The sequence below is a fragment of the Myotis myotis genome, unplaced genomic scaffold, assembly GCF_014108235.1.
Source record: "Myotis myotis isolate mMyoMyo1 unplaced genomic scaffold, mMyoMyo1.p scaffold_m19_p_2, whole genome shotgun sequence".
Lineage (NCBI taxonomy): Eukaryota > Metazoa > Chordata > Mammalia > Chiroptera > Vespertilionidae > Myotis > Myotis myotis.
The window spans coordinates 33,403,681-33,429,990 of NW_023416324.1; the positions used below are offsets into that span (position 1 = coordinate 33,403,681).

Sequence of the window (26,310 nt, forward strand, 5' to 3'; positions counted from 1 at the left end):
AGTGAATCCTGAAAGTGTGAACTATGTTAAGATACGTAAATGCAAGACTATACAGTTTATCGTCAGACTGCCATTGTTATGGAGAATATTGGAGCAGGGGCAGGATATTGTATGGCTGACAGGCTTGGTGAGGGTCCTATGGTAGCACTTGTGAGGTGGCTTTCTGGGGCCCAGGACAATGACTCTGTACTCAGTTGTAACTCTAGCCGACCTTCCCCAAACTTGAGTAAATAAAAGCCTTGTGGAGACTGGAGATGAAGGGACATGTAAGAGATTCATGAGCTGATGGAAGAAATGTTGAAAGGGGCTTTCCATATGTTTTTAGTACTTTAGTACTCAACACAGTTTGAGGATTTTGGAATGGACTAAATGCTTCCAGCATGCTCAACTGACCATTCTCGCCCACCTTGTACAAGGAGTAGGGTGAGGGTAGGTGAGTGGAAGGTGGGGAAGTGGGGTTAGATGCTCAATAATTGTTCTGTCTTCTTTTGTTAGTGATTAATACCTTATTAGCTTGTAGTATTTCACAGGGTTGTTTGAGGGATCTAGTGTACTCTAGGGCATGCAAGGACTTTCATTCATTCAATAGTCCTTTATCCATAACCTACTAATTACTAGGCCTTGTTTTACATGCAGAAGGTACTGTAATGAACAAAACAGATTCGGTCTCTGGACATGGAGCTCAGAGTTCAGGTCATCATTCTTTGTGAACTATAAAGTGTTATAGTCAGAAAAGTACAGAGGTAGACATGTTTCCACACTTCTGTTCAAATGCATTTCTGTGATATGGCCACCCCTCACCTCCTCCCTAAAAAAAAAAGAAATAAGCCCTCATCCATGTTTGCATTGTCACAAGAGTACTCAAGTAAGGTAGTCTGTAGACCTGGGCTCAACTCCATCTCTGTCTCTAACAAGCCATTTATCCTTTTTTGTCCTCAGTTTTCTCATCATTAAAATTATGGAGCTGGGCCCTGTGGCCCCTAATGTTCTCTGATGTCTGTCATGCATCCACAATGTAAACTCAGGGAGGGCCAGCTCCTTGTCTTTGTTATCTCTATATCCTCACAGTGCCTCGCACACTGGGGCTCTATCTCTGTTTATCTAACATACCCAGATCTAGCCATAGTGGAAATAAACTTCTCTTTATGTGCATATGACCTGGCATGTTCAGAAAGTGGTGTAACAGATACCTTGAGTGAATAATAGCGAGAGATGTGATTGAGTAGGAAATTAGGACCATTGGGATGGACCCAAGATTGTGGTGAGTGGGATGTCATGAAGGGCAGGGAGGGTTGGTTTTTTATTCAGGAGCACCCTGAGAAAGAGGCTGGCCCAGCCTCTGTTTCTTACCTCCCCTCCAAAGAGACAAGCAGCCCTGAGTGGTGATCCAGCAGCTGCAAGTCTGAGGCTTCTCTCTTGCTTTTGTATATTTTGCAAAAAAGAGTGGTGGGAGGGATGAGGTTAATGCGTTGAGTGTGAGTAATTAGTCATTCAAACCATTGACATTTACAATGACAGGATTTGAGTGCCTACGTTATTGTGCACTGCTCTAATAGTTTATCCTTGAAATTTTCTGCCTGTATAATGTTTCTTAAAATATATCACGGGAACATAAAAGATTTAATGCAATGCTTTGTACAACCATTAGAGTCTGAAGTCAACTGAACCTCCTCAGTGCTCTATCCTGGATGCTGACTCTAATTCTGCTTCTTAATTGCCATTCAGAAGAGGGAAGGAGGGCAAGTCAAGGGTTTGGAATCTGGTCAGCTGCAAAGTTGGCTGTGAGACCCACACAGAATGTTTTATTAAAATACATTTGCACACTTGAATAACTGATATATTTATTCGCAATGAGAATGGTGCTGTTAGAATATCAAAGGCCATAGGCTGGGGAAGCAAGTGTTCTGATTTTGCAGAGCCAGCCTCTGTGCTGATTGGAGGCTATCCTTCCCACTATCACATATGTATCTCTCTGGTCTGTTTCCCAGGTAGAGATTACAGGTGTCCTCTCTCTCTAAGATCAATCATGTAAAGCTAAAATGTTGTCATTTCATATCGTTGGGTTTGTTATCTTTATATCTTGGTAACTTCTCTTATTTTCCAAGTAATGGTTTCAAATCCTCATGGTTGACTTATGTGTCAGATGTAATTCTGACATTTTACATTTCTGATTCCTTTTGTAAGCCTGTTTTGCATCCTGGGCTGCATCATTAAGACCAGTGAAGGATCTTATGACATGAGGTATAACAGTGCATTTGCAGATGTTTCCCAACTTCAGAACTGTATGTTTTTATTGGGAAAAGTCTGTGTGTGCATGTGAGTACTTCCATCAGTTCTTTCCAAATACACAGAATGATGACTGTGCAGTGAGTGCAGAGCAAAGCGAGCTCCATCTCCATCAGACAAGGATGACTTGGCCTACTGTCTAGTAGCTCAATGCAGAACATTGTGTCTCATGGCTCTTTTTTGGAGGTTTGAGCCCAGTTAGGATTGTCTGATCTACAGATGGGGCTCAGCTCCATGAGTCAGCATACATTAGGAAATCCACATCGGATGTAAGCAGATCAGAAAGCTGATTGAGGAACTGAAATTACTTTGCTGCAGACTTGATACTTCCCAGACCTGTGAGATGTTCACACGGGCAAGTGGCTGGCTTTCACCCACATGTGTCTGTGAGGTGAGCATCCAGTGAACAAAAGATGAACCCAGCTGTCAGGTGACCTTTAACAGTCTGAGTCCCACAGAGTCTCAGCGTGCTTAGGTATGGCTGATATTACTCTTCATATTCCATTTTAAGACCCCCAAAAGATGCCACAAAAGCACAGGCTATTGTGTAGGTGTCTGGGAGACCTATAAGAAGGGTTAACCTGAGGAAGGTGGAGAGCAGAAAAGGTGCTCTATAGATGATGGAACTGGCCTTTTTTGCCATGAAATAAAAATTCCATAGTTGGGCAGCTCTGTGATTCTGCTAGCCAAGCCTTCTAAATTGGATATACTCTGTTTTTCAAATTCTTTATCGAGTTGGCAGTGCTCCATGTGTTTGTTGCCTGGACACCTGACTCACTGAAGCAGTGAGACTACACAGCAAATGGAGGCACTGCACAGACCCAGGAGGCCGGACGGCTTGGCGAGCAGACACCTGCCTCCCAGCAAGGAGCTGAGATGATGCTCTGCAACATCATCTCCATTAGCATGGCCCCCTCCCCTGGGCACAGCTTTCTCATTTTTCCTGGAACCCTGCCTCAAGGGCAGAGCAGCTGAATAGGCTTTTGGGTGCAGTTTCTATCACTGCTGAGGAGTGCCTGACTTAGGATTCTTTTTAGGGACTCTTTGCTTTCCACTTGCTGTCTGGACCAGCCTTCCAGAATCTCATAGTTGACCTGAAGCCAAGAATAAAGTTCTTGTGATGTGATTCAAGTTACTTACATGGCACAGCTGGCGTGGCTCAGTGGTTGAACATCAATCTATGAACCAGGAGGTCAAGGTTCGATTCCCGGTCAGGGCACATGCCTGGGTTGTGGGCTCTATCCTCAGTATGGGGTGTGTAGGAGGCAGCCAACCAATGATTCTCTATCATCATTGATGTTTCTCTCTCTCTCTCTCTCTCTCTCTCTCTCTCTCTCTCTCTCCCTTCTCTCTGAAATCAATAAAATTATATATTTTTTAAAAAGTTACTTACATGATGTTAAAGAATCTTAGAAGCTCCCCACCATCCTCAATCTGCCTAATTTCCCTGACTCCTCTTCTCTTATTTGTTATTGTTTCATTTTCCATTTGTGATCATTAGAAGAGGAAACCACTATAGTAACCTCACCTACATAGGGCATGATGCAGAATAATAGTTATGATGCCTCCAGGGAGTTTGTCTAGGCACTTAATCAATAAATATGTGATCTGTCACCCTGAAGATAGCCCTGCACAATAGGCTTTATTCCAACTTACAACGAGGAAGCAGAGGGTTGGGGTATTGAGGCTACCGGCCCGATCTCATACAGCTAATAAGTGATAGGACTAGAATTTTAAGTCAGCTGTGCAACTAAAGACTCACTCCTTTTTACTCAACCACTGTACTTCAGATGAGAAAATAAGTGAAAAACAAAATAAAAACAAAAAGCAGTCTCTAAATGCTGCCGAGGAAGTGCAGCTGCTAGAACTTTCATATTCCACTGGCAGGAATGTGATCGGTACAACCACTTCGAAAAACTGCCGACAAGTATCTACTTTACCTGAACATACATATACCCTAAGACCAAAAAATAGACTCCCAGGAACATTCCCATCAGAGATAAAATAATAATAAAAAGTGATATTTTTACACAATGGAATTCTCTACAGCAGTGGAGAACAACCTGCCACTACATTTGACACATGGATGATACCCAGACATAATGTGTGGAAAGAAATAAAAGAGTATGTATTGTGTGACTCCATGTGCTTAAGTTCAAAACCAGATAAAAATAAATATGTGGATTAGAAATGGCTACGTTGGGGTGGGAGGTGTGAGTGATGTGGGCAGGAGGCCAAAAAAGGCTCCTGTGACGCTAGTCATGCTCTCTGGAAGGTGGTCGGTCAGGTGTGAGTTGTGTTTACCTTGTAAACATTCTTTGAGTTGCATCCTCAAGATTTAAATACTTTACGACATGTATATTATATTAGAATTCCTATTCCCCCAAATTCTCTGAGCAGCCAAATGGTAATAATAACGGTAGCTGCTAGTTATCAGATCTCTGCTAAGCCATGGTTTTCTCATCTATAAAATGTAGAGAATATTAGAACATGCCTCATTGCTTTCTTGTGAGGAGACAGTGAGAGAAGTCACACCACATGACTGGAAGAGTGACTTTAATTAGTATCAATGATTGTGGTTATGTTCCCACTACTATTTGGGCGCTTTATACACACTGTGTTACCAGATCCTTCTTACCACCTAGTGAGACAGGTGGCATTGTTCCCATTTTTTCAAATGAGAGAATCTAAGTCTCCTACAATGTAAGTTTCTTCCCCAAGATCACACAGCCAGTGAATGGCAGGGCATGATTCTATTTCCAAGGAGTTGATCAATTTCAGAGGAGACGGAAGCCCTATCATGAAGGATGAGTAAGAGATGGTTGTAGGACAGAATGGAAAAGTGGGACTGATGGGCTGCATTTGAGGCCAGGAAAATTGGGTGCAGGCCCAGACTCTGCCCCACTTTCTCGTGATGACAAAGAAGTTGCTGGAATCCATCTCAAACTTGAGTGTTCTGAACTAGATTTTATTCCCTTCAATGTCTTCCAGCTCTGAAATGTTGTGATTCTCCATGTTTATCATATGATATGGGGCATCTTCATCACCTAGCTCCATGAGCTTAAACCCATTTTCCACAAAAACCTCATCCTAGTGTCTTCTTAATACTTTCCTCTGAACCCCGCTGTCCTATTAGCAGGGTTAATTACCCCTCCACTACATGTCTATTGTCCTTCTGCAATCCTCTTGCCTGTCTGTGTCCTCTGTAAACAGTAAATTCCTTGAAGGTAGAGACATTTGTGGAAATCTTTGTAGAATTAACTATTTAAATCCAGAGAAAGTTCTTTTTGAGTCATGTGCGGAAGGACAACCTCGGGATGTGTTGGACCTCAGGTGGAAACCTAGAGAGAGCTTTTCCTTCCTGGTGTTTTATTTTAATAGAGGTCCAGGAGAAATAGTGACAAAGCGGCTAGGTTGAAATATCAGTAGATAGACTTTGTAGCTCCCCGGTATGCGCTCATGAAATCTGAAGTTTGATCAGTGATTAAGCATCAGTGAAAATCTAAACCCTTCCTATACGAAACAGCTCTACTTAATTTGATGTCATTTCACATTAGGAGATAGTTAATAAACAGGTACTGTATTTGATCTTATGAGTGTAGCCCTCTATATTTAGCTTTTTCAGCTTTAATGGAACTATAATTTTAATCATGATTATTACTTTACATTTTAATTATAATTTGGTGTGGCTTAAGTATACATTTCTGAGAGTGATTGTGTAATGAAAACAGGAATTAGCTTTTCATTAACAAAATAATGGGAGAGTTCCCACTGCATGCTAGTCTGTGTTCAAAATCTATGGGCTGGCCTAAAAATAGCAAGGGGAGTTTAACATTTTAGTTTAAAACATGCTTCTAAATTGGCTATGTTCACAACCCATTCTCTTTTGCTCCATCTTGTTCTATCTTGTTCTCTTTTTCTTTTCAAAAATTTAAATTAAATCTTGAAAAATACTTTAGTTATATCTTTGAGATTTCAAAAGGCTTGTTTTTGTTATTTTTATTTTTGTTTAGATAATTAGCACCATGGAGCCTCAGGTGTCAAATGGCCCGACATCCAATACAAGCAATGGACCCTCCAGCAACAATAGAAACTGTCCTTCTCCCATGCAGACAGGGGCAGCCACAGATGACAGCAAAACCAACCTCATAGTCAACTATTTACCCCAGAATATGACCCAAGAGGAATTCAGGAGTCTCTTTGGGAGCATTGGTGAAATAGAATCCTGCAAACTCGTGAGAGACAAAATTACAGGTATGTTCTTCCTCAACATTCTAGGCTTGGAATCTGCAGCTGTGATGTTCCATTAGATGTGCAGACCTTAGCAGAAATGCACATGCATGGTGATGCGTCTGAGTGTCTGCAGTGTGGATCCTGCATTCAAGGATGGTGTGGGCACACAGTCATAAACTCATACGTGTGTGCACTATAGAAAACCACACTGAGGATTGGTAGGACTGAGAAGAAGATGAAGAATTTGGAGCTTCCTCAGCTTTACTATCTGTGAAATAATACTTAATCAGCCACCTTTTCCCTTTGTTCTTTAGTTCTCTGTTCTGCTCTCTGCCCTCCGTATACTCCATGCTAGTTTCTATCTACTTATCCCTTTCCCCTCAAACATTTGGTTTGTGTGTGTCCGATATTCTTCTGTGTGTTAGACAGTGTTAGGTGGACTTGTGGAAGGAGGCCACAACTGCCCATGTCCCTGGGGAGAAATAAGCCCTAAGGATAGCAGATTACTCTGCAGTAGGAGGGAGATGCTCCATGAAGATCCGCATTTGAGGTATTTTATTTTATTTGTTTGTTTTGGAGATACTCTTTAAGAAGTCAGAGACTTTTTACTTGAAAGTGAAACAATACCTTATACAACTTCAGTACTTACGGTTTTTAGGTTCTGATTTTTTTCCCACAAGCATTCATTGAGGACCTAATGACACTAATTATTGGGGAATTTCCCCACAATCTTATTTGAAATGAAAAAAATTTCTTAGAAAAATACTGGGCTACATGACAGCAGTGAGGTAGCTGTTCTCTGGGTACTCCACTCCTAAAATCATTCACACTCACCTTTAAGCATTTGTCTTTTTTGAGTGTTGACTTATTTCCCTTTCTCTGGATAGTTTAAGTGTTAAGCAACTAGCCTATATAAGAAAAAGGAAACACTCTCATTATAATAGGAAGCTACATCATCTTGATCTTAAATCAGAGAACCCAATGTATATGTGTGCATGTAGAGATATACACACACACACACACACACACACACACACACATACACATACATACTAGAGGCCCGGTGCACGAAATTCGTGCAGTCGGGGGTGGGGGGCTCAGCCCGCCCTCTCACAGTCCAGGAGCCCTTGGGGGATGTCCGACTGATGGCTTATGCCTGCTCCCCAGAGGAACAGGCCTAAGCCATCAGTCAGACATCCTTTGCGTGGCCATGGAAGCAGGAGAGGCTCTTGCCACCACCGCTGCGCTTGCCAGCTGTGAGTCTGGCTTTTGGCTGAGTGGCACTCCCCTGTGGGAGCACACTGACTACCAGGGGGCAGCTCCTGCATTGAGCATCTGCCCCCTGGTGGTCAGTGTGCATCATAGTGACTGGTCGTTCCCCTGTTAAGTTGGTTTGCATATTAGCCTTTTATTATATAGGATATATACTCTTTAATTTTCTAATTCCCGTGTAAATCTGTCCCCCAAATAAATTAGGTACTTTTCAAAACCACAAAACTAAAATAACTGTAAAAAATATGTCACATAACCCTTCAAACATAATTTTCTCATCTGTAAAATTGGGAAATAATAGTTACCGCAACAGGTTTATTGTGAGGATTAAATGAGAGAACAAATGTATGCTACCTAGCACCATGTATTGCAGAGCAGTCTCTCAGTAAGGGGAGATGTTCTTATTACAGATACAGTTAGTATATTTCAAGGGAGTGGCTAGAACTGCCGGGAGCCGGTCCATCCTTGCTGTTTCAAGGGACCTGGCATATATGGCATACCGTTCTTAATATGTTTGCTCACCTTCTTGGCACTATGTGTTTTAACCAAGGTCACCTCTTTGAGAAAGGTTGTTTCCCCAGGTAGGGATTTTCCCCTGAAGTTAGGGAGGGAATAAAACCCCTTAACTAAGTGCCAGGCGGGTAATTAATCACTTTAACTACGAACAATCATGCTTAAGCTACATAATCTTTACTCCCTGGAATGGAGATAAGAAACGCCCTAACCTTTGGAATAGAGATTGATAGGATTGGAATCAACTGGTATAAATACAGATGTAACAAGACAACAGGACACAGAACTTAGAAGACAGAACTTAGAAGACAGAACCTACACAGAACCTGGAGACAGAAGAACTTCGCTGGAGAGAACATGGCAAAAGATCCTGGACAGAAACTGGCAACAGAACCTAGAGAGAGAACATGGCAAAAGATCCTGGACAGAAACTGGCAACAGAACCTAGAGACAGAACCTAGCGAGAGAACATGGCAAAAGATCATGGACTGAACCTGACTATAGAACATGGCAAGAGAACCTGACTAGAACTTGGTGACTGAACCTGGCTGGAGAACCTGGACAGAACCTGGCTGGAGATCGTAACCAGAACTTCGCTGGAGATCCAGACCAGAACTTCGCTGGAGATCCAGACCAGAACTTGGCTGGAGATCCTGGCTAGGCTGCTGATCAACTGAACGCTATCTCCGTGTCATTCCTTCTTCGCCAACTCCGTCCACACCTTTGGGGACCCCTGGACCCGCTGGGGTTGGACCCCAGCATAGAACAGATTTTATCATGGTCTCCAAATAGGGCCAGGGCTTTGATGATCTTGCCCCAGAGCACTGGATCATCCATTTTTTAACAGAATTGCCTGTGCTCTCTGAAAGCCAATGTTTAGATTCCAGAACAATTTTTATATAATAGGATGATAATTCAAACCAAATTCAAACCAGTTAACCATATGATTCTTCCTCCCACTCTTATATAGAAAATGTATTTTTGGTGTAGCTTTGCCTTCTAAATAGGGACTCTGCCAGCTATATTAGTGAATATTATTAATCACCTTTCAAAAGAGTTCCCTTAGACTGTAGTGAGGTTTTTGTGAAGTACTGATTCATGGTGTTTTTCCTTGTTTTCTAAAGACGCATACTTAAACAAGCAGATTCCTTTACTGAAGGAATGCTAATTTGGTAGTTCACCGAGTGTATTTGAATAGGAGTGACAGCTTCCAAGACAGCCTTTAATTTGGTATACAAAACCAAAATTGTCAACTTTGGTTTGTTTAGCACCCTCCCCAGCACAAGCAGAGACATACAATAGCATCTGAGCTTAAGGAAGAAGCTTATGGGTTGAAAGAAGAAATACAATTCAGGCATAAATTTATCATTATGCATTTTTTTAATGCAGGCCAAAAAAAGATAATTTTATTTGCAGAGAACTTATGGGAATGAGGCAAGGAGACATAGAGAGACTGGAGATATTTGCCCTCATTTGGTAGCAGTGTTTAATAAAAGTAGAACTTGTGGTTGTAAAGAGTGCTTATTAAATTCTTCATTTACACTACCTAATTAATTCTAGCATTTTAAATTAACAGTGAAATTGGTCCCTGCTGTACCATTCCATAGATGCAGCATATTTCCTCCATCCACCCGTTGTTCAGGTTTAATTGGCTATGCTCAAAGTCAGAGGAGGAGGGAGAGATGGGGCTGTGGAGAGATGGAGAAGGAGTGGGAATTGCTCTAATAGAAGACCCTCTGAGCCTACATTTGGGGGTGAGTGACAACACAGGCTGGGAGAGGTGAGGGACCATAGCAGGTGAATAAAAAGGCTGCTGCTGTTGGTTCAGAAGTCAGGATAAATGACATCATAGGTATTTTTGTTGCCCTGATTTTTAACATCCCAGTCCCCCTTTTCCTTCAACACCTCCTACAGATCTCAATGCATCTCGATCCTGTGAAGTTTATAAGGAGTTCTAAATATCCAGTGAGAGGATTGGGGGATGGGAGGTGGCAAAGAGGTAAGAATTTAAGATTAAGTGTTTCAAGCCCAAACCACTCTCTAAGAGACTATTATAGATTCCCCCTTAGAAGGTTCTAAGATAGGTAGATGATAGATAGATAGATAGATAGATAGATAGATAGATAGATAGATAGATGATAGATAGATAGATATTAGATAGATAGATAGAAAGAAAGAATAGATATTGAGAAAGGAGAGAGAGAGAGAGAGAAGGCTGGATTTACTCCTTGCTGTGATTGTCAATGTTTTTTTTCCATTTGAGAACACAGAAGGGAAGTCTGGGCATGGACTTAAGTGTTGTGGTACTGAGGACATAATTGCTTTCATTCATCAGGTACTTACTCTAGTCCAGGTAATTACTAAGCCCTGGACATACCTTATTTCATTTAACACTGAGAACAACCTCCATTTCCTTAGATGAGGATACTGAACCTTAGTGAGGGGTAAGTAACGGAACTAGGCATCCTAGTTATTAGCAGATGGTGGAACTGGGAGTCACCCCCAGTTTCCAAAAGCATGATCTTATCTGGAAGCATGTGCAGGGTGCCCCTGCCTATGCTAAGTGAAGATCTCTGGCTAATGCTCATCCCATAACCCGATGAAGTATTGGGTTCCTCTGAGTAGTGGTTGCTGGCCATCCTCTGGAGAGTCTACCTAGTATGCACTGTGGCTTTAAGTACTTTTTTTTTAAAGTAAGACTCTTGTGTATAACGGGAGGCAAAGATAATAATATTTATCTTCCTCTGAGAACACACATCAGCCTTCAGAGTAAAGGCAAATTTACTGAAAGTGCCAGGTTTAAGATTTCTTTACAGTGCTTTTGGACATCTCTGTTATTTATCTTCTTAGAGATACTACATTTTCTTCTTTTTCCAATTGGGAAAGGACACTTATCAAGATAATCTAGATACCGGGGAGAGAAAACGTATGTCCCAAGTTGCTTTTGTGTGTAGCCATGGACGTGTGATAACCCTGGAAGCCGTGTCCTTTCTTTTTCCCCTTCATCCACCTGCAGCCTCTGCTGCTGGAGAGAAAGGGAGGTGGACTGTGGTCAGCAAGGACTAGTGCAACCTAGAAACTCAGGCGAAGAACACCAAAACCCTCGGTGGAGTTATACTATTCCCTTGGACTGGAGAGAATTGAATTTGTGTCTTATTTTTTATTTGGTTGTCTCTCTCTCTCTGTTTCTTCAAGCTTTAAGATTGCGTTACTGAATCCAGGTTCCTAGATGATCAGTGTTTTAGGGGAGGAAACGTATGGCTTAGCCAGGATAGAGTTAGGTGGCTCAGAGTATGTCTCAAAGCCAGCAGAGCTGGAATGCTGAATTGCATTTTGATAATTGTCTATCTTGTTATCACCCTGCTCCAAAACCAAGAGAGAAAGGAGAAAAAGTAACAGAAAAATCCCCAGATATAAATTAGTATACAGTAACAAACGGTTTTGATCTGCTCATCAGAGTTTGTATTTATTTGCATCACAGAGATAAAAAAAAGAATTCTATTTTTACTTAATGTCACTCTTCTTGTACCCATGAAGTATAGTTTTTAAGAGTAGTTTTCTATCCATTTCAGGCAAGTGAGAGTTCTGAAGGGAGTTTTGAGGGCAGGGTGGATGAAACTGAACATTACTGATTACAAAACTGAATATATGTAGTGGCTGGAATATGAAGCAGACTATCGGGGCTGTGGAAGGTTGAGAAAGGGTGAGGTCTGTGTTAGCTGGAGCTATTGGAGAAGCTTTGAAAGATATGATTCAGATTTAGGTAGAGGGGAAAAGCAAAGGAATTTGCTAAAATTCCAGCCTAAGAACAGCAGCCTTTCTATTCTCCTGTGATTTGGACAAAGGAAGTGAAGCCAGGACAGGTCTTTGGAAGCAGCAGTCTAACAGGAAGCAGCATCGCCAGGGGAAGTTAAGCATACCCCCAAATTAAGTTGGTCCGAAGTTGCAGCCCAACCAGCAAAGATAACATTTCCTAAACCCCACCTCTAATCCATCTCCTCATTTCTTCCTTTATAACAGATCTTTGTCTTTGTTAATGTTCTCACTCAGTGGAAAAGGCGGACTAAGGCCCCCAAAAAAAGACACTTCACTGCTATGGACAGCCAGGTGAATACATAGTCACTGCCTTTGTATCGGGAATCCCATCTCTAATTAAAAGGAACCAAGTCAGTTTTGAGTCAGTGACACTGGGTAACTTCCGTTCTTTTTTGGAAAGTGCTAATAATTCCGTGTGTCCCTCTCAGTAGATGAGATGTGGGACATGGACAACAGCATGTGGGGGGAGGGGAGATCCGTTACAGAAATGAGGCCAAGAGGCACATGGAATACAGTCTCTCGGGCTGAAGAGGGACAGGAGAGTGAGGGTTGTGGATCACTTTATGTTACCTCATTCACTGTTAAATAGGGACATTATGGGAATTTGATTGAGTTTATTTCTGAGATAACGTTATAAACAATAAAAGGCTCTGAAAAATCCTGAAATACATTAAGTGCTTTGAATTCACTCCTGAAATGTTCATTCAGCCCTCAGGTGAGTTTATTGGCATAATTTCTTACAGCACATAGCAAAGAAAAAGAAAAATGAGCCGAAACCGTTTGGCTCAGTGGATAGAGCGTCGGCCTGCGGACTGAAAGGTCCCAGGTTCGATTCCGGTCAAGGGCATGTACCTGGGTTGCGGGCATATCCCCAGTAGGAGATATGCAGGAGGCAGCTGATCGATGTTTCTCTCTCATCGATGTTTCTAACTCTCTATCTCTCTCCCTTCCTCTCTGTAAAAAATCAATAAAATGTATTTAAAAAAGAAAAAAAAAGAAAAATGACAACATACAACAGTTTTCATATGTTGTTGTGTGCCTTATGGGTGTTCTGAGTGCACTGTATTAAATGCTTTAAAAAGAGTAGCTCATTTAAATAATTATATTGGTGCAAACAATATATTCAATAAGGAGTTGATATCTAAAATATGTAAGGAATTCATACAACTCAATATTTTTAAAACCAATTTGCAAAATGGGCAGGGGACCTCAAATAGACATTTTCCCAAAGAAGACATATAGATAGATGGCCAACAGACACATGAAAAGATGTTCAACATCACTGATCATTAGGGAAATGCAAATCAAAACCACAATGAGATACCACCTCACACCTGTCAAAATGGACATTATAAAAAAAGACAAGTAATAAGTGCTGGTGAGGATGTGGAGAAGGGGAACCCCTGTGCACTTTGCTAGGATGCAGATTGGTACAGCCACTATGGAAAATAGAATGGAGTTTCCCAAAAAAATTAAAAATGGAACTACCATATGACCCTTCCACTTCCGGGTATATATATGAAGAAAATGAAAACAACTAATTCAGAAAAAATACATGCCACCCCTATGTTCATTCCAGCATTATTTACAATAGCCGAGCTATGGAAGCAACCTGTCCTCATTTAAGACTCCGCTGATAGATTAATGGATAAAAAAGCTGCGGTACATATATACAATGGAGTATTACTCAGCCATAAAGAGAATGAAATCTTACCATTTGCGACAGCGTAGATTGACTTGGAGAATATTATGCTAAGTGAAATAAGTCACACAAAGAAAGACAAATACCACATGATTTCACTTACATGTGGCATCTAAAAAACAAAGCAAATGAACAGAACAAAACAAAACAGAAACAGACTCATGCACATCAGAGGGATATTCATTAGTGATAGGAAGGCTAGAGGAAATAGTAGCATTTATCAGTACATTTTGCTGCTGATTTCACAAATATGCTTGGTACAGTGCAATGTGTCTCCCAAATTCAGAGGAAAATCAGGCATGTTTGCATTTGTCATTTTATCTATCACCTCTCTCCAGTTATCTTATATGTATTTCACAAAGAAGAGCAAAATAATTTCAATTTGTTGACTTGGGGAGATATATTGTTGAGGGTGAATGAAAAATTTGTAAGTGTGGAGAGGATTTGGCGGCCGACTGGGGTTACAAAATGGAGGAACAGAAGTCTGCCTTATTAAGGGAAATTTGGAAAATGTCAGAAGGTTAAGTGCAAACAGCAAACCATAATCATTGTGTCTCTTACACACCCATCAAAGGCAATCATCGACGCCCAATCCTTTCTAATTAGGACAGGTTGGAAATTGAGTAAAGCTATGAAGTTTAGAGTTTATACAGATACATTCTGCTTCTGTTGACACAATTCCCCCACCCCACCCCCAAGGATAGCAATAGTCAGGTATGGTTTCCTTTTGCCCCCTAGCTATAGTCCTCTTCATCCTCCCTTTCAAATCAGACGATTCTGTCCTGCTTCCAAACTCAGATAACCAGAAGAGATGTCTCAAAGGATTTTTACCTAGGATGTGAATCAGGCCTGGGTATTTTAAGGCTTTTCTATTTCTGTACTTTAGCTGACGGTTTGGTTCGTAAGCCCAATTCCCTGTTCACCAGCCTCCCTTCCTTCCCCCAACACATACACACACACTCCCACACATGCTCACTTGCTCGCTCCCCTCTTCTCTGTGAAATGACCTGGTTGATTGAGACTAGGAACTAAACAGGAAGGTAATGTCAAACTGAAATTGCCACACATTATCCAACAATGTAATTCATCAGCTGCAGGGTAGGAAGAAAGCCTTTCTGAAATGTGTTAATGGGAAATTCACATTTCTTTTGTCTTCTGGGAGGTGTGGTAGTGGTGATTTCCTTTTTCAATCTGCTCCCCCACCCCCATCCCCCATCTCTCTTAGTGCTTTTAGCTGATGAGCTCTGTATGTCTCTATTCCTTACAAGAACTAAAGATCTTTAAGTTGCCTTTTCGCTTACTCTACAGTCCCCAAATGGAGCTTTGATAGAAGAAGGTTTTTCTAGTTTGGAGAGAAGATAAAATTCAGATCGAGACCATACATTTGTATAAGGCTTTTACCTTTGCAGAACATTTTCAATCAGCCAACAGTATTTATTTTGTGTCTGTTCTTCTCAGACCAAACGTTATTTCCTTCTCTTCTCTGAAATTCTGTATCTGGGTCTGTAAGGAAGCCAAGAGGTTAAGACATAGTTTGTTTCCACGTGTTGCTGCTAAAAAGGCTATGAGTCAGGGAAGCCAGGACAAATTACGGGTCCTCCAGCAGCCTGCAGGTCTGGATGGGGCAGGGAGCCTGCTCATAATGCATATCACTTACACATCCACTTTGCTGTTTTATGGGCATTTTTGTTTTGTTTTTCACCTCGGCCCAAACTCACCCTTCCTGACCCTGGCTCTTATATTTCATTGGAAAGATAGCACAAAAGTGCTCTTAACAATACAGCGAAGTTGGAGGTTTGATGGGATGCCTACTATGTGTCAGCTATATATGTTACCTCACTGAAGCTTTATATATCAGTTATGTATGATCAGTAGTACCATCTCAATTTTACAGATAAGGAAGGCCAGACTTAGAATCAGTTAGCTGAACAGTGGGGCTAGATCTGTCTGACTGCAAAGCCATGGTCTTTCTGTTACCTTACCACTCTGCCTCTGCTGAATGAAGATGAAGACATCAGCTATACGTGTTCAAAGGAGAAAAAGATGGCCGTGGGCTGGGGTTCTTGGAACAAGTGTCAGATCGGAGTGAGCCTTGAACTTGGTAAAGAGCAGATCGTAGGAGACAGGTCCATGTAGAGGAAGTAGCTGAGCCAAGCTTCAGAGACATCTGCAAGGGATAGTGAATAGAATAGTAAGGACTACTCTGTGGGTAGGTATTCTCTTTATGCTGAAATAACCGAAACTCAGAGAGGTTAAGTGTTTATCTAAGGTCACAGCTAATAAGTAGTGGGGCAGAGATTTGAACCCAAGTCTCCTGATAACCTAACCTAACACAGAAGGAGCTGGGCAATATTCAGACTTCCTATGGCATCTGTGAGTTGAGAATCATTGTCTATCTCACTGAGGTCAGATACATGTTCTCTCAGTGACTTTCCACCTACACTTCAGTTTCTCGCTGACTTAAACGTTTGGTTTTCTGCTTGGCCCTTGTTTTGTAGTTGGATATCTGGTGAGATGCGAGACCCCATCCACATTAAGTGGACACAGCCCAGTTAGGTTAATTACTCTAATTTCTATGGCCGCTAAGAAACTTCTCCTCACAAACATCGTGAATCAAATTAAATCATCTTATTGGTGGTCTGAGCATAAAATGTATACTCAATAACCTCCGGTATTTTTCCTTCCTGTTTATTTTCAAAGGCTTTTAGATTTAGTACTTCCTTTGACCCTATTGCAATAGCCAAGAGAGGCAATATCTGTACTCACTTTAAAAATGAGGCCAGTGTAGCCCAAAGAAGCCTTGAGTCAAGAGCACTTGGCTTCTTATTTTCCTTGTCCTTCTTTTTTGTCCTGCCCTCTCTTTCTGCCTTCTTACTTTTTTATATGCCATTTGATCCAAAAAGGATTTCCAATGGCTTATAAGATAATATGGAAAAGAGGTAAAACTAAAATACCCATAGATTTTTCTTTTCAAAGCAAGACAGAACTAGGAAATGGGTGTAGAATGGTAAGAGGAGACCGAGAAGGAAAATTTGTAAATTAAATGTGGTGAGGTAACTTCTCTGAGAAGTAACAGACCACCTCGCCTGAGTGTTCTTTATATTAAGGAAAACTGGATGCTGACAACTTGAGCCCGTTCTCAAGCGGTAACCAGGATCCCAGCCCCACCCCTGTTCCCACCACACGCACAACTGTGGAGAGAGTCGCCAGCTGTAATACAGATGAGATGTGAAGCCTGAGATCACATACATACTGTTTTCCTTTGCTCATTTTCTTGCTTGAACTCCTGTTGGTTTGATTGACTTGATTTTCGTGGCCAGAGCAGGCAGACACAGAGAAGCTGCCTTGGCGGAGTTCCTGTTTCATGGACACCTGTGTCAGCAGGGGCCAGAGGAGGTGTTTTGAAGGGGCTTTCTCGCCTGCCGCCTTGAGCTGAGGTGTTCCTGGCTCCTAGACTCTTCAGTCCTCAAACCCCGAGGTTGGGCACACTGAAACTTCAGTCCGCTGCCTCCATCTTCCTGGCGAAGGTTCCTGCAGTGAGTTCTGGCGGGCTCCCCACAACCCAGGACCCTGAGCCTGACGACACACAGGAAAACTGAATGTCCCCCTTACTTCCTAGTCCTGACCTTGGAAACTGGAACTCGTCCTCAGCCATTTCTTCTCTTCCCAGTATGCTCCTCACCCTGAAACACCCATAACCATCCAAACGCTTCCTTGTCAGAAATACCAGACACAGTGCAATGAACCAACCAGAAGTGAGACAGACTTTAATGAAGTCCTGCCCATCCCCCAGCCTTCACTCAGATACACACTTAACAGGTGGTTTTGCCTAAGTCACTTTATCCCCTTGGACTTCCATTCTCTCAATATTCAGTAAGAAGATAAATCCTTACCTTACCTTCTCAGGGTGGTACTTGTGAGGGCACTTGTAAATTAAAGCAACCTATAAGAGCCCCCTTCTGTCTCATAACTCCTTCCCCTGTTGCAGAAGACCAAAGAAAACCGAGCAATGCTTTAAAAGAAACAGAGGGACACTTTTTATTTACGCCAGTGGACTCAGGGAATAACTTTCCAAATCTGAGTAAAGTAACATGCAGGGGGCTTCTTTTTATATCTCCCTGAGGTCTTTGTCCAACAAATATGGATTATGCTTCCAGTCCTTTTCACGGGCCTTGCAAGAAGGCCCCCAGGTGTTGGGGGTCTCCACGCCATATCTGATGGCTTGGCCTGGTGCCAGCGTTAATAACCCTCCCTCCAGGGCAGTGCACTGTTCACAGTTTTATGGCCTCTGTAACAGGTTCTGCAAGACCAGTATCCGGGAAGGAGGTAGTGACTTAATTATAGGTGACCAAGAATGTACACTGAGCTTGCTGGTATGGATTCAGCTCGCTAGCCCCCCAAATATCAGGGTTACATTGGAATTAGCCCTTTTTAGCCTTCTCACTCCCCTCCCACCAAGGGTCCTACCCTTGGGCCAACAAATGGATAAAGAAAGGAAAGGGAAATGGAATCTCTTTTCCTGATTCAGTCCTCCATTATGTGATTCCAAGTAGGAATTAGGAGACAGCATATGAGAAAGCAGGGAAGTGGAATGAGAACTCACATTTATTAAGCACTGCTAGATGCCATCTGTTTACCTCATTTCATCCCAAGAGGTAAGGAAACTAAGGCCCCTGGAGTTTCAAGTGACTGATCCAAGGTCACACAGCTGGCAAGTGGCCACGCTGCCTGTGTGCCCATGTCTGTCTGACCACACGCTGCTGCCAATTGGGACAAGAAACATTCCTGGAGTGTCCCCCGCATTCTTGCTGTTTCATCCCGAGTCGTGAGTGTGGCTGTGTAGGATGCATTCCAGTAAGCCTCAGAAATAGCTGCAGTGATAACGAACAGCCGCTTTAGTGGTTCTGGAAGATTGTAAATGAAAGCCTTTGGTTCAGTATTTGAAAATTTCAGGATGATTTCTGAGATTGTTTTTAAAATCAGGTCACATTTAGGAGTGGCAACATGATAAAATGGAAGGATCCACCAATTTCTCATTCTGGCCGTAGCTGTGGGACTTTAAGTGGACCAAACAATTCTGTGCTTCAGATGGTTGTGTATAAAATGGGGATAATAACACAGGCTTCTTCCACCTTACTGTGTTGTGACATCAGATGAGCTGCTGATGTGTTGGTAAGTCGCTAAGTGCTATACCAATTCAGGATATTACAGTGGTCACCCAGAAGATAGGACATTGTAAGCAGGGGATTTAAGAGGGTAAAGCAAATACTAACCCCCCTCACAACCCTGTGATAAGCTAGCTTTGCTTTACGGCCTGCCTTCCAGATGTTTTGTTCAGTTATCTATGCGCAAATCAGCAAAAGCTGATTAACTCTCTCAGACATCAGTGTCTAACTGTTATTAATGCTCAAGCTGATCAAATTACAATGCCACAGATCCTACTTGTGCCGTTAATATTAGATTTTGGATTCCGGTCTATAATGAATGATTTTTCCTCCATGCATTGGAAAAATTAGTTAGCAGAGTTCATAAGAAAGTTTAATTAGCAGGCTGTTTGTGAAGATAGTGGTTGTGAGTCATTGTTCAGAATGAACCACATTTCTCAGGGATGGGTTCGTTCCTGCGTTCCTTGAGCAGCCAGATAGGATCCTTGTGTTTGGGAAACTGGTGTCTGCACACTTTCCATTTGAACTGCATCATGTAATAGTAAACCAGTGATGAAAACAGCACATTTTAAAAGCCAGAGAGGAAGAGAAGGTGTAGGTGTTTGTGTATTTGTATCTGTGTCATCCAGGGGAATATCATGGACCTACTTTAATCCAGGACTGTGGTATGCAGGGTAGCCTAGTGATTAAGAGCTAGACTGCCTGCATTTGCATCCCAGCTTCACCACTTACTGGCTATGTAACAGGCAAATTCTTATTCTCTGTGTGCCTCCATTTTCTTATTTAGAAAATAAGGATATTGATAGGATTATTATTAGCATCAATATATTTAAAACATCCAGAACAGCACTTGACGTAGAGTAATATAATTCATACAGCAGCTCTGTAAGGATCAGTTACTATTAGCCTTATTTATAGGTGAGGATACAGGCTCAGAAAGGTTAAGTAACTTGTTCAAGGTCACACAGCTTCTAAGTGGCAGAGCAAAGTTGAATCCATGTTTATTTGACTCCAAAGCCTCTATTTTAATCTGCAACACTATACACTGCCTTCCACTGCTATATGCCTAGTTAGTTAACTATATAGCTCATGTGCATGTGTGTGCCTGTATGTGTGACCTAAATGTGTGTGCTCTTGCTTGGGGGTCCATACAGCCACACACGATGTTGTTTGTTTTTTCCTTGGGTCTTTGATTCTTCTAGTGAAACTCCTTGAGCTCACTGCATGCTGATTACTAACACAGATGAGCTAGAACCAAACTTGTGCAACTTATACTGACATGTAAATATGTCCTCAGATGTCTGACACCCTCCCCACTATGTATCTCTGTCCTGTGACTATATTATCCCAGAAGCATGTCTATGTGACGTCTTCTGAGGAACAGAATCTTGGAGTATCACAGTGAAAAGAGACCTTAGACATATTCTCTGGCTTGGTCTCCTTGTTTCCTGCTGGCCCCTCTGGTATCTCAGGAATCCTAGCTCAGAGTTGGGGCCCAGACCCCTCCCCCACTTTAGGGTAATCAATCTTGAGATATATTCAGTCCTGTTTCAAAGAATAATGTTTATTTGGGAATCCCATCTAAAAGCCTTTCCCAAAGATGTGTAATAGATAATATGTTTTTAAAAGGGATTCTGTGACCAAATGAGTTTGGGAGACTGAAGTGAACCAGCCTAAAAAGGGGTTTGTTTTTTTTATCACTCCTTCTCTGAGTCTATGTTAATGTGCATTATAAACCTTAATAGCTAATACGTAGCATTCATTACCCAAGGAAGCTTTTTCTCCCAGCATTTTGTGGACTATACATTCTAAACCAGGAGGATAGTGTGGAGCTGCATTAGGGATAAGTTTGTGGGTGGAAGGGAAGGAAGCAGTTTGGGACAGTTCAGTTCCTACATGATGGCCTCGTCCCTTTTGTTAAGAAAGAGGTAGCATCCTCTTCTGCATGTGAGTGGGCAAGTGGAGGCCTTTGAAAGTCTTACGAACTCTCAAGAGGGACAGAAAAGGGTACCATGTAGAACCCCCTCTCTGCCACCAGCATAGCCCTGTCACATGCTGTAGGAATTCTTATTGAAAATTATGGAGTACTGAGCATGTATTGAGCGTGACTTAAATTATGGGTTCATTCTGTTTCCTGATCATCAAGATGACATTTCATTTTCCATTGTCCAAAAGAACTGGCCCGTTAGAAGGTGTTCACATTTTGTGATTCTCATGTGCATTCCTGGAACCTCCTTCATTGTTACCTCCCCAGGTACTTGGCTCCGTGTAGCGAGGCTGACCACCCTTGCTTGGTGTAGCCATTCCCTGAGAAGCCCGTCGCTTTAAAAAAAATAAAAATTAAAAAATGGCTTCCCTCCTCCATTCCTACTCTACGGATTCATTTCTGCATGAGTTATTTTGTGCTTGGGTTTTCCTTTCTTTATTATCATTATTATTTTTCTTTCTTACCTGCAAGCTGAATGGTGATGAAAAGGGAAGACGTACTTTTGCTTCTTTTTTCTCTTCCTTTTCCTGGATCTGGGGAATTTCTGTCTTTTTAAACATTTGTTGGAACTGAACTGAGCTGTCAAGACCATGGATGTGAGCTTCACATCTGGTACTGTACTATCAATGACGTTCTTGACAACAGGGGCGGGGGTATTCATCTCTGCGTTTCACACAGCTTTTAGTGTAAGTCCGTGACCAGAGAGCCCAACCCCTTTGTTCAGAAATGGCACACTGACAGAGATTTTCAGACAAAGTCCTTCTCCAGCTCATATTTGACATCCTGACTTATCTCTACAGAGACACGTTATTTACTTCTCCTCCCTCATAGAGAGCTATGAATTTCCTTTTTCTTTGAATAAAGGCAGTTTTCATAGATTTATATTCAGGTAATATTTGTGAAGCATCTACCTTGTGCCAAGCCCTCTCACATAATTTATCTCCTATAATCTAAATCCCAACATGATATCAGGCCCCTTCACCTGCCCCTTTTTAAGAATAGTGTCTGATGGGAGATTTGGAAGCCCTTGTCTTAGTGCCTAGATTCAACAGTTCCTTTCACTCACAGGCATTTCACACACAGACAGTCCCATTTGGCCCAAAGGCTAATTACAGTGTATGTAATTAGCATTAACCCAACAACTTTTTCTGCCTCTCCTTCCTTTGATACTAAACCCTCATCTAACATCAGCTACCTTTCAGGAATCACCTGTGGGTTCATATCCATTCTGGGTGGAGTCTTGGCTATTTGAAACAAAGATCATGTAAGAGTTAAGCCAGCCTCTAGAAGTCAGAGTGCTGGTTCTCTGGCTAGCGGGGAGTTTGCCGAATTCCCCTTCTTTTTGTTTCAACTCTTGTCAAAAATATTTTTAATTGTGTGACTATTCTTTCCTATCAGTAAAATCTTCTGAACATAATTTAATATCATGTTGTTTTGATTAAGAGTCTTTCATTGCCCCCAGGGTCATCCATCTGAACACTTCTTTTTGTGTGATAAATGCTGAAGGGGAGATACTTGTCAGGAAAGCTTCTATTGTCCCTGGTACATTACCTAAAATAGATTCTTCTTTCTGTTTCTTCTTAAGCAATACTTGATAGTTACTTTTTATTTATCAAGAAAGAATCACCTTTCTTTCTTGGAAAGACATAAGAAAAGTAGGGCTCAAATTAGTTCCGTTTTTGTTTTGTTTTTTCATTTATTGAGGTTTGTTATTGAAATGTATAAGAACTGTCATTTGTAATAACTTATTTTATAGGACAAACCAGAATAAGTTAAAAACAAAAAGCACTCATTTGAGAATTGGTTGGTTTTCCTTATGAAAGAGTGTAGCTTTGTAACTGGTCCTTTCTGCTTTGGGGACTGCTGAAATCACTGTGTACACTTTGTGAATTTCCACGTGCCTCACCCTCCTAACAGAGGCATTGTTTCACGTCACTTGAACAATTTGATAATATTGTATCTGAAATCAGAAGACACTGTTAAAGCCTGTGTGGGCTTTGGAGCCAGATGGTCTTGGGATCTGAGACCTCTGGACATCGTGTCCTTGATTGTAAATGGCAGTGATAATGCTTACCTGTAGGATTGTTTGGGGGAGTCGATGAGAAGATAAAAATAAACACTCAGGTATAACAACAACAAAAAGAGAAATATGTACTATTAACTAGATGGTAGCAATCTTTTCACAATGTATATGGATATCAAGTCATCATGATGTATACTTGAAATATCTCACAATCCTGTCAATTATACCTCAATAAAGTTGGAATGAGGAGAGAAATTAAGCACTCAGTAGGGTAACTGGCACACAGTAAGCACTAAAAAATGATAACAATTCTTGATACTGTTCATTTGATTATTGAATTCATTCATCCATTCAACATAAATTTATTGAAAGCCTACTATGTGCCAGACATTGGTCATATCAGATTAATAAGACCCCTGTTCCTGCCTTAAGGAACTTAGGGCCCATTGAGAAATGCATTTGGTTCAGTGAGCTTGTATTGAATGCCCACCGTGGGCCAAGTGCTGTGCTTGTTGCCATCTTGATGCCACATGATGAGTTCTCAACCTCTGGGAAATCACATCTACTTAGGAAGCCAGTATGTAGCCTCTGGAAATAACCAAGTACTGGCTCAATATAATTTTAAATACTTTAGGAATTCAGAATCAGTAAGGCTGGGTCCTGTCTTTTTTAATAGTGTTTGTTGTTGGCAGAGAGCAGACACACTCAAAATTTCAGATGTCTAATAACTCCTGAGGCCCTGCCAGAGGTATGGAGAGATCTCATCTATGCAACTGACTACAGATTCTGCTTAGAAACAGCATTGACAGTCCAGGTTGATGTCAACAATCCCTGGCCTCCTGGCAGTGGTGGCCATAAACTCAGTGGCAGGCCACTTTCCTGAAGGGATGGATGCTCATGCTGTCCCCTCCGCCTGGAGTGTTCTTCTCTGTCTTTTGCCTGTTATCTTCTAGAGTCTTTTCAAATTAGTCTCAGCTCAGGTATATCCTCCAGAAACCCTCTCTCCTTCTCACTGTCATGACACCTAACCAGTACTTTAAAACTATCACTGTTGATTCATACTAGGCCATGAATTCCTTGCTGCTTCTTTGGTCCTCGCTTTCCAAATCTGTGGGAGAAGAGACCTGAAAATGATTGATATTAAAGTCCTTTCCAAGACTGCAATTCTGTGATGTAACAGATATAGTCTGACAGACACACCAAGTTAGAAGATAGGAATGGGATAATTTGGGGTATGTATTGGAATTAAATGGCAAGAATGAGAACTTAGAGATAGTACTAGAATATATTGAGCCTCTCTAGAATATATTGAGCTTTTCTCGAAGTCTCGGACACACTGCTCTGTCAGGGCAGGTGTTTAGTACACAGATGAGCATGTATTCTGAAAACCGGGGCACAGCTTAAAGGGGTATGCATCTGGCTATTATTCTCTGGCCAAATAACTTTGGGTTTGTTACTTCTCCTTTCTGGGACTCAGTTTCTCCTTCTGTAGAAAGGCTTGCTTCAGAGGTTGCAAAGATTTAAATAATGATGTATGTAAAGTGCTTGGCCTATAGTAGGTTCTTAATAAATATCCTTTATTATTCTTATTTTCTCAATTAAAAATCGGAATAAACTGAAACAAGTTATGAGCATGGGTCTAAATCAGCGGTTCTCAACCTGTGGGTCGAGACCCCTTTTGGGGGGTCGAACGACCCTTTCATAGGTGTTGCCTAAGACCATCGGAAAGCACATATGTAATTACATATTGTTTTTGTGATTAATCACTATGCTTTAATTATGTTCAATTTGTAACAATGAAATTGGGGGTCACCACAACATGAGGAACTGTAATAAAAGGGTCGCGGCATTAGGAAGGTTGAGAACCACTGGTCTAAATAAATGTAATTTAGAATCTTTGAATCTTAATATTAGAAGGGATCTTATGGACCCATCTTGCTAACTGCTGTAGCATCTTCCTGATAAAATGTAGGTCTGCATTCACATTTGCCATAATTCTAGTCATGGGCCAGCCTCACATGGCAGCCCACACCCTCATAAAATCATTATTAAAAAGTTCTTACTTTGGCCAAAGCAAAATCTACTCCCTCTTCTATTGCGTGATTCTTGCCTTCTCCCTGAGGCCCCCACAGAGTAATCTACCCCTGCCTTTTTATGACAGCCTTTCAAATATTGGAAGGGACCTTGAGCACCTTGAGAGTCTTCTGTCCTTCATTCTACAGCCCATGAGTCTTTCAGATGTGTCTCATGGGATCTGGTTCCATACCTCTTACCAGCATCTAGACCAGCCGTGGGCAAACTACGGCCCGCGGGCTGGATCCGGCCTGTTTGAAATGAATAAAACTTAAAAAAAAAAGACCGTACCCTTTTATGTAATGATATTTACTTTGAATTTATATTAGTTCACACAAACACTCCATCCATGCTTTTGTTCCAGCCCTTCGGTCCAGTTTAAGAAACCATTGTGGCCCTCGAGTCAAAAAGTTTGCCCACCCCTGATCTAGACACAGGTGATACCCTGGTGGAAGATTTTGCCACTCTTCCTGGTGCCTTTCTGTTTGGTATATGGGTAATTGAGGTTGATTAAGAGGGTGTAAATAGATAATATTTATTCATTCAACCAACAGACATTTACTGGATGTCCAAAACAAATCACAGACCTTGGGCATACAGAGATGAATAAAATACCATTTTTGGCCTCTACTTCCTCTTATCTAGTGAGGATCATTTTGAAAAGATGTGTCAGTGAGAGTGTTTATCTGATCTGTAAGGCTGAGGGGAGGCACTAAAATGATTGCCACACGTCTTCCTCAGCAGCATTGTAGAATCAGCTTGAAGAAACAAGGGATGGTCCTGTCCTCCTTTCATTCATTTGACAAGTGCTATGGTAAGTGGCCCTCACATTCACTTGTGCCATTGCTCCAACATGCCAAGCATGCTCCTGCCTCATGGCCTTTGCACATGAGATTCCCTCTGTCTGGAATGCCCTTCCCTCAGATGGGGTGGGGGGACTGGCTACCTCCTTTCCCTCAGGTCTCTGCTCTCAGGTCACCTTAGTAGTGAGGCCTTACCTTACCACTGTGTTAAAAAATTATAACTTCACCGCCCCCCCCCACACACACACACTGCCTTTCCCTTTTCTCCCTAGAATTCAGCATCATCTGACAAACTTTATAATTTTTTATGTGTTCCTTATCCTACTCCCTCATCCCAAATCTGATGGCAAAAACCAAGTATTTTTTGTTCTCTGCTATATTCCTAGTGAATATGCCTGGCACATAATAAATGCTCAATAAATGTCTACAGGATAAGT

The 26,310-nt window shown here is 41.7% G+C and overlaps 1 protein-coding gene across 5 annotated transcripts in view; it reads left to right on the top strand.

Annotated features, from left to right (window-relative positions):
• ELAVL4 (ELAV like RNA binding protein 4) overlaps positions 1-26,310 on the top strand; it is a 149,659-nt gene that overhangs the window by 92,867 nt on the left and 30,482 nt on the right. For all 5 annotated transcript variants that reach the window (XM_036352990.1, XM_036352991.1, XM_036352989.1 and 2 more), the window contains exon 2: positions 6,300-6,540. In XM_036352990.1, coding sequence (XP_036208883.1) covers positions 6,300-6,540 — 241 coding nt within the window. The remainder of the gene's footprint in view (positions 1-6,299; positions 6,541-26,310) is intronic.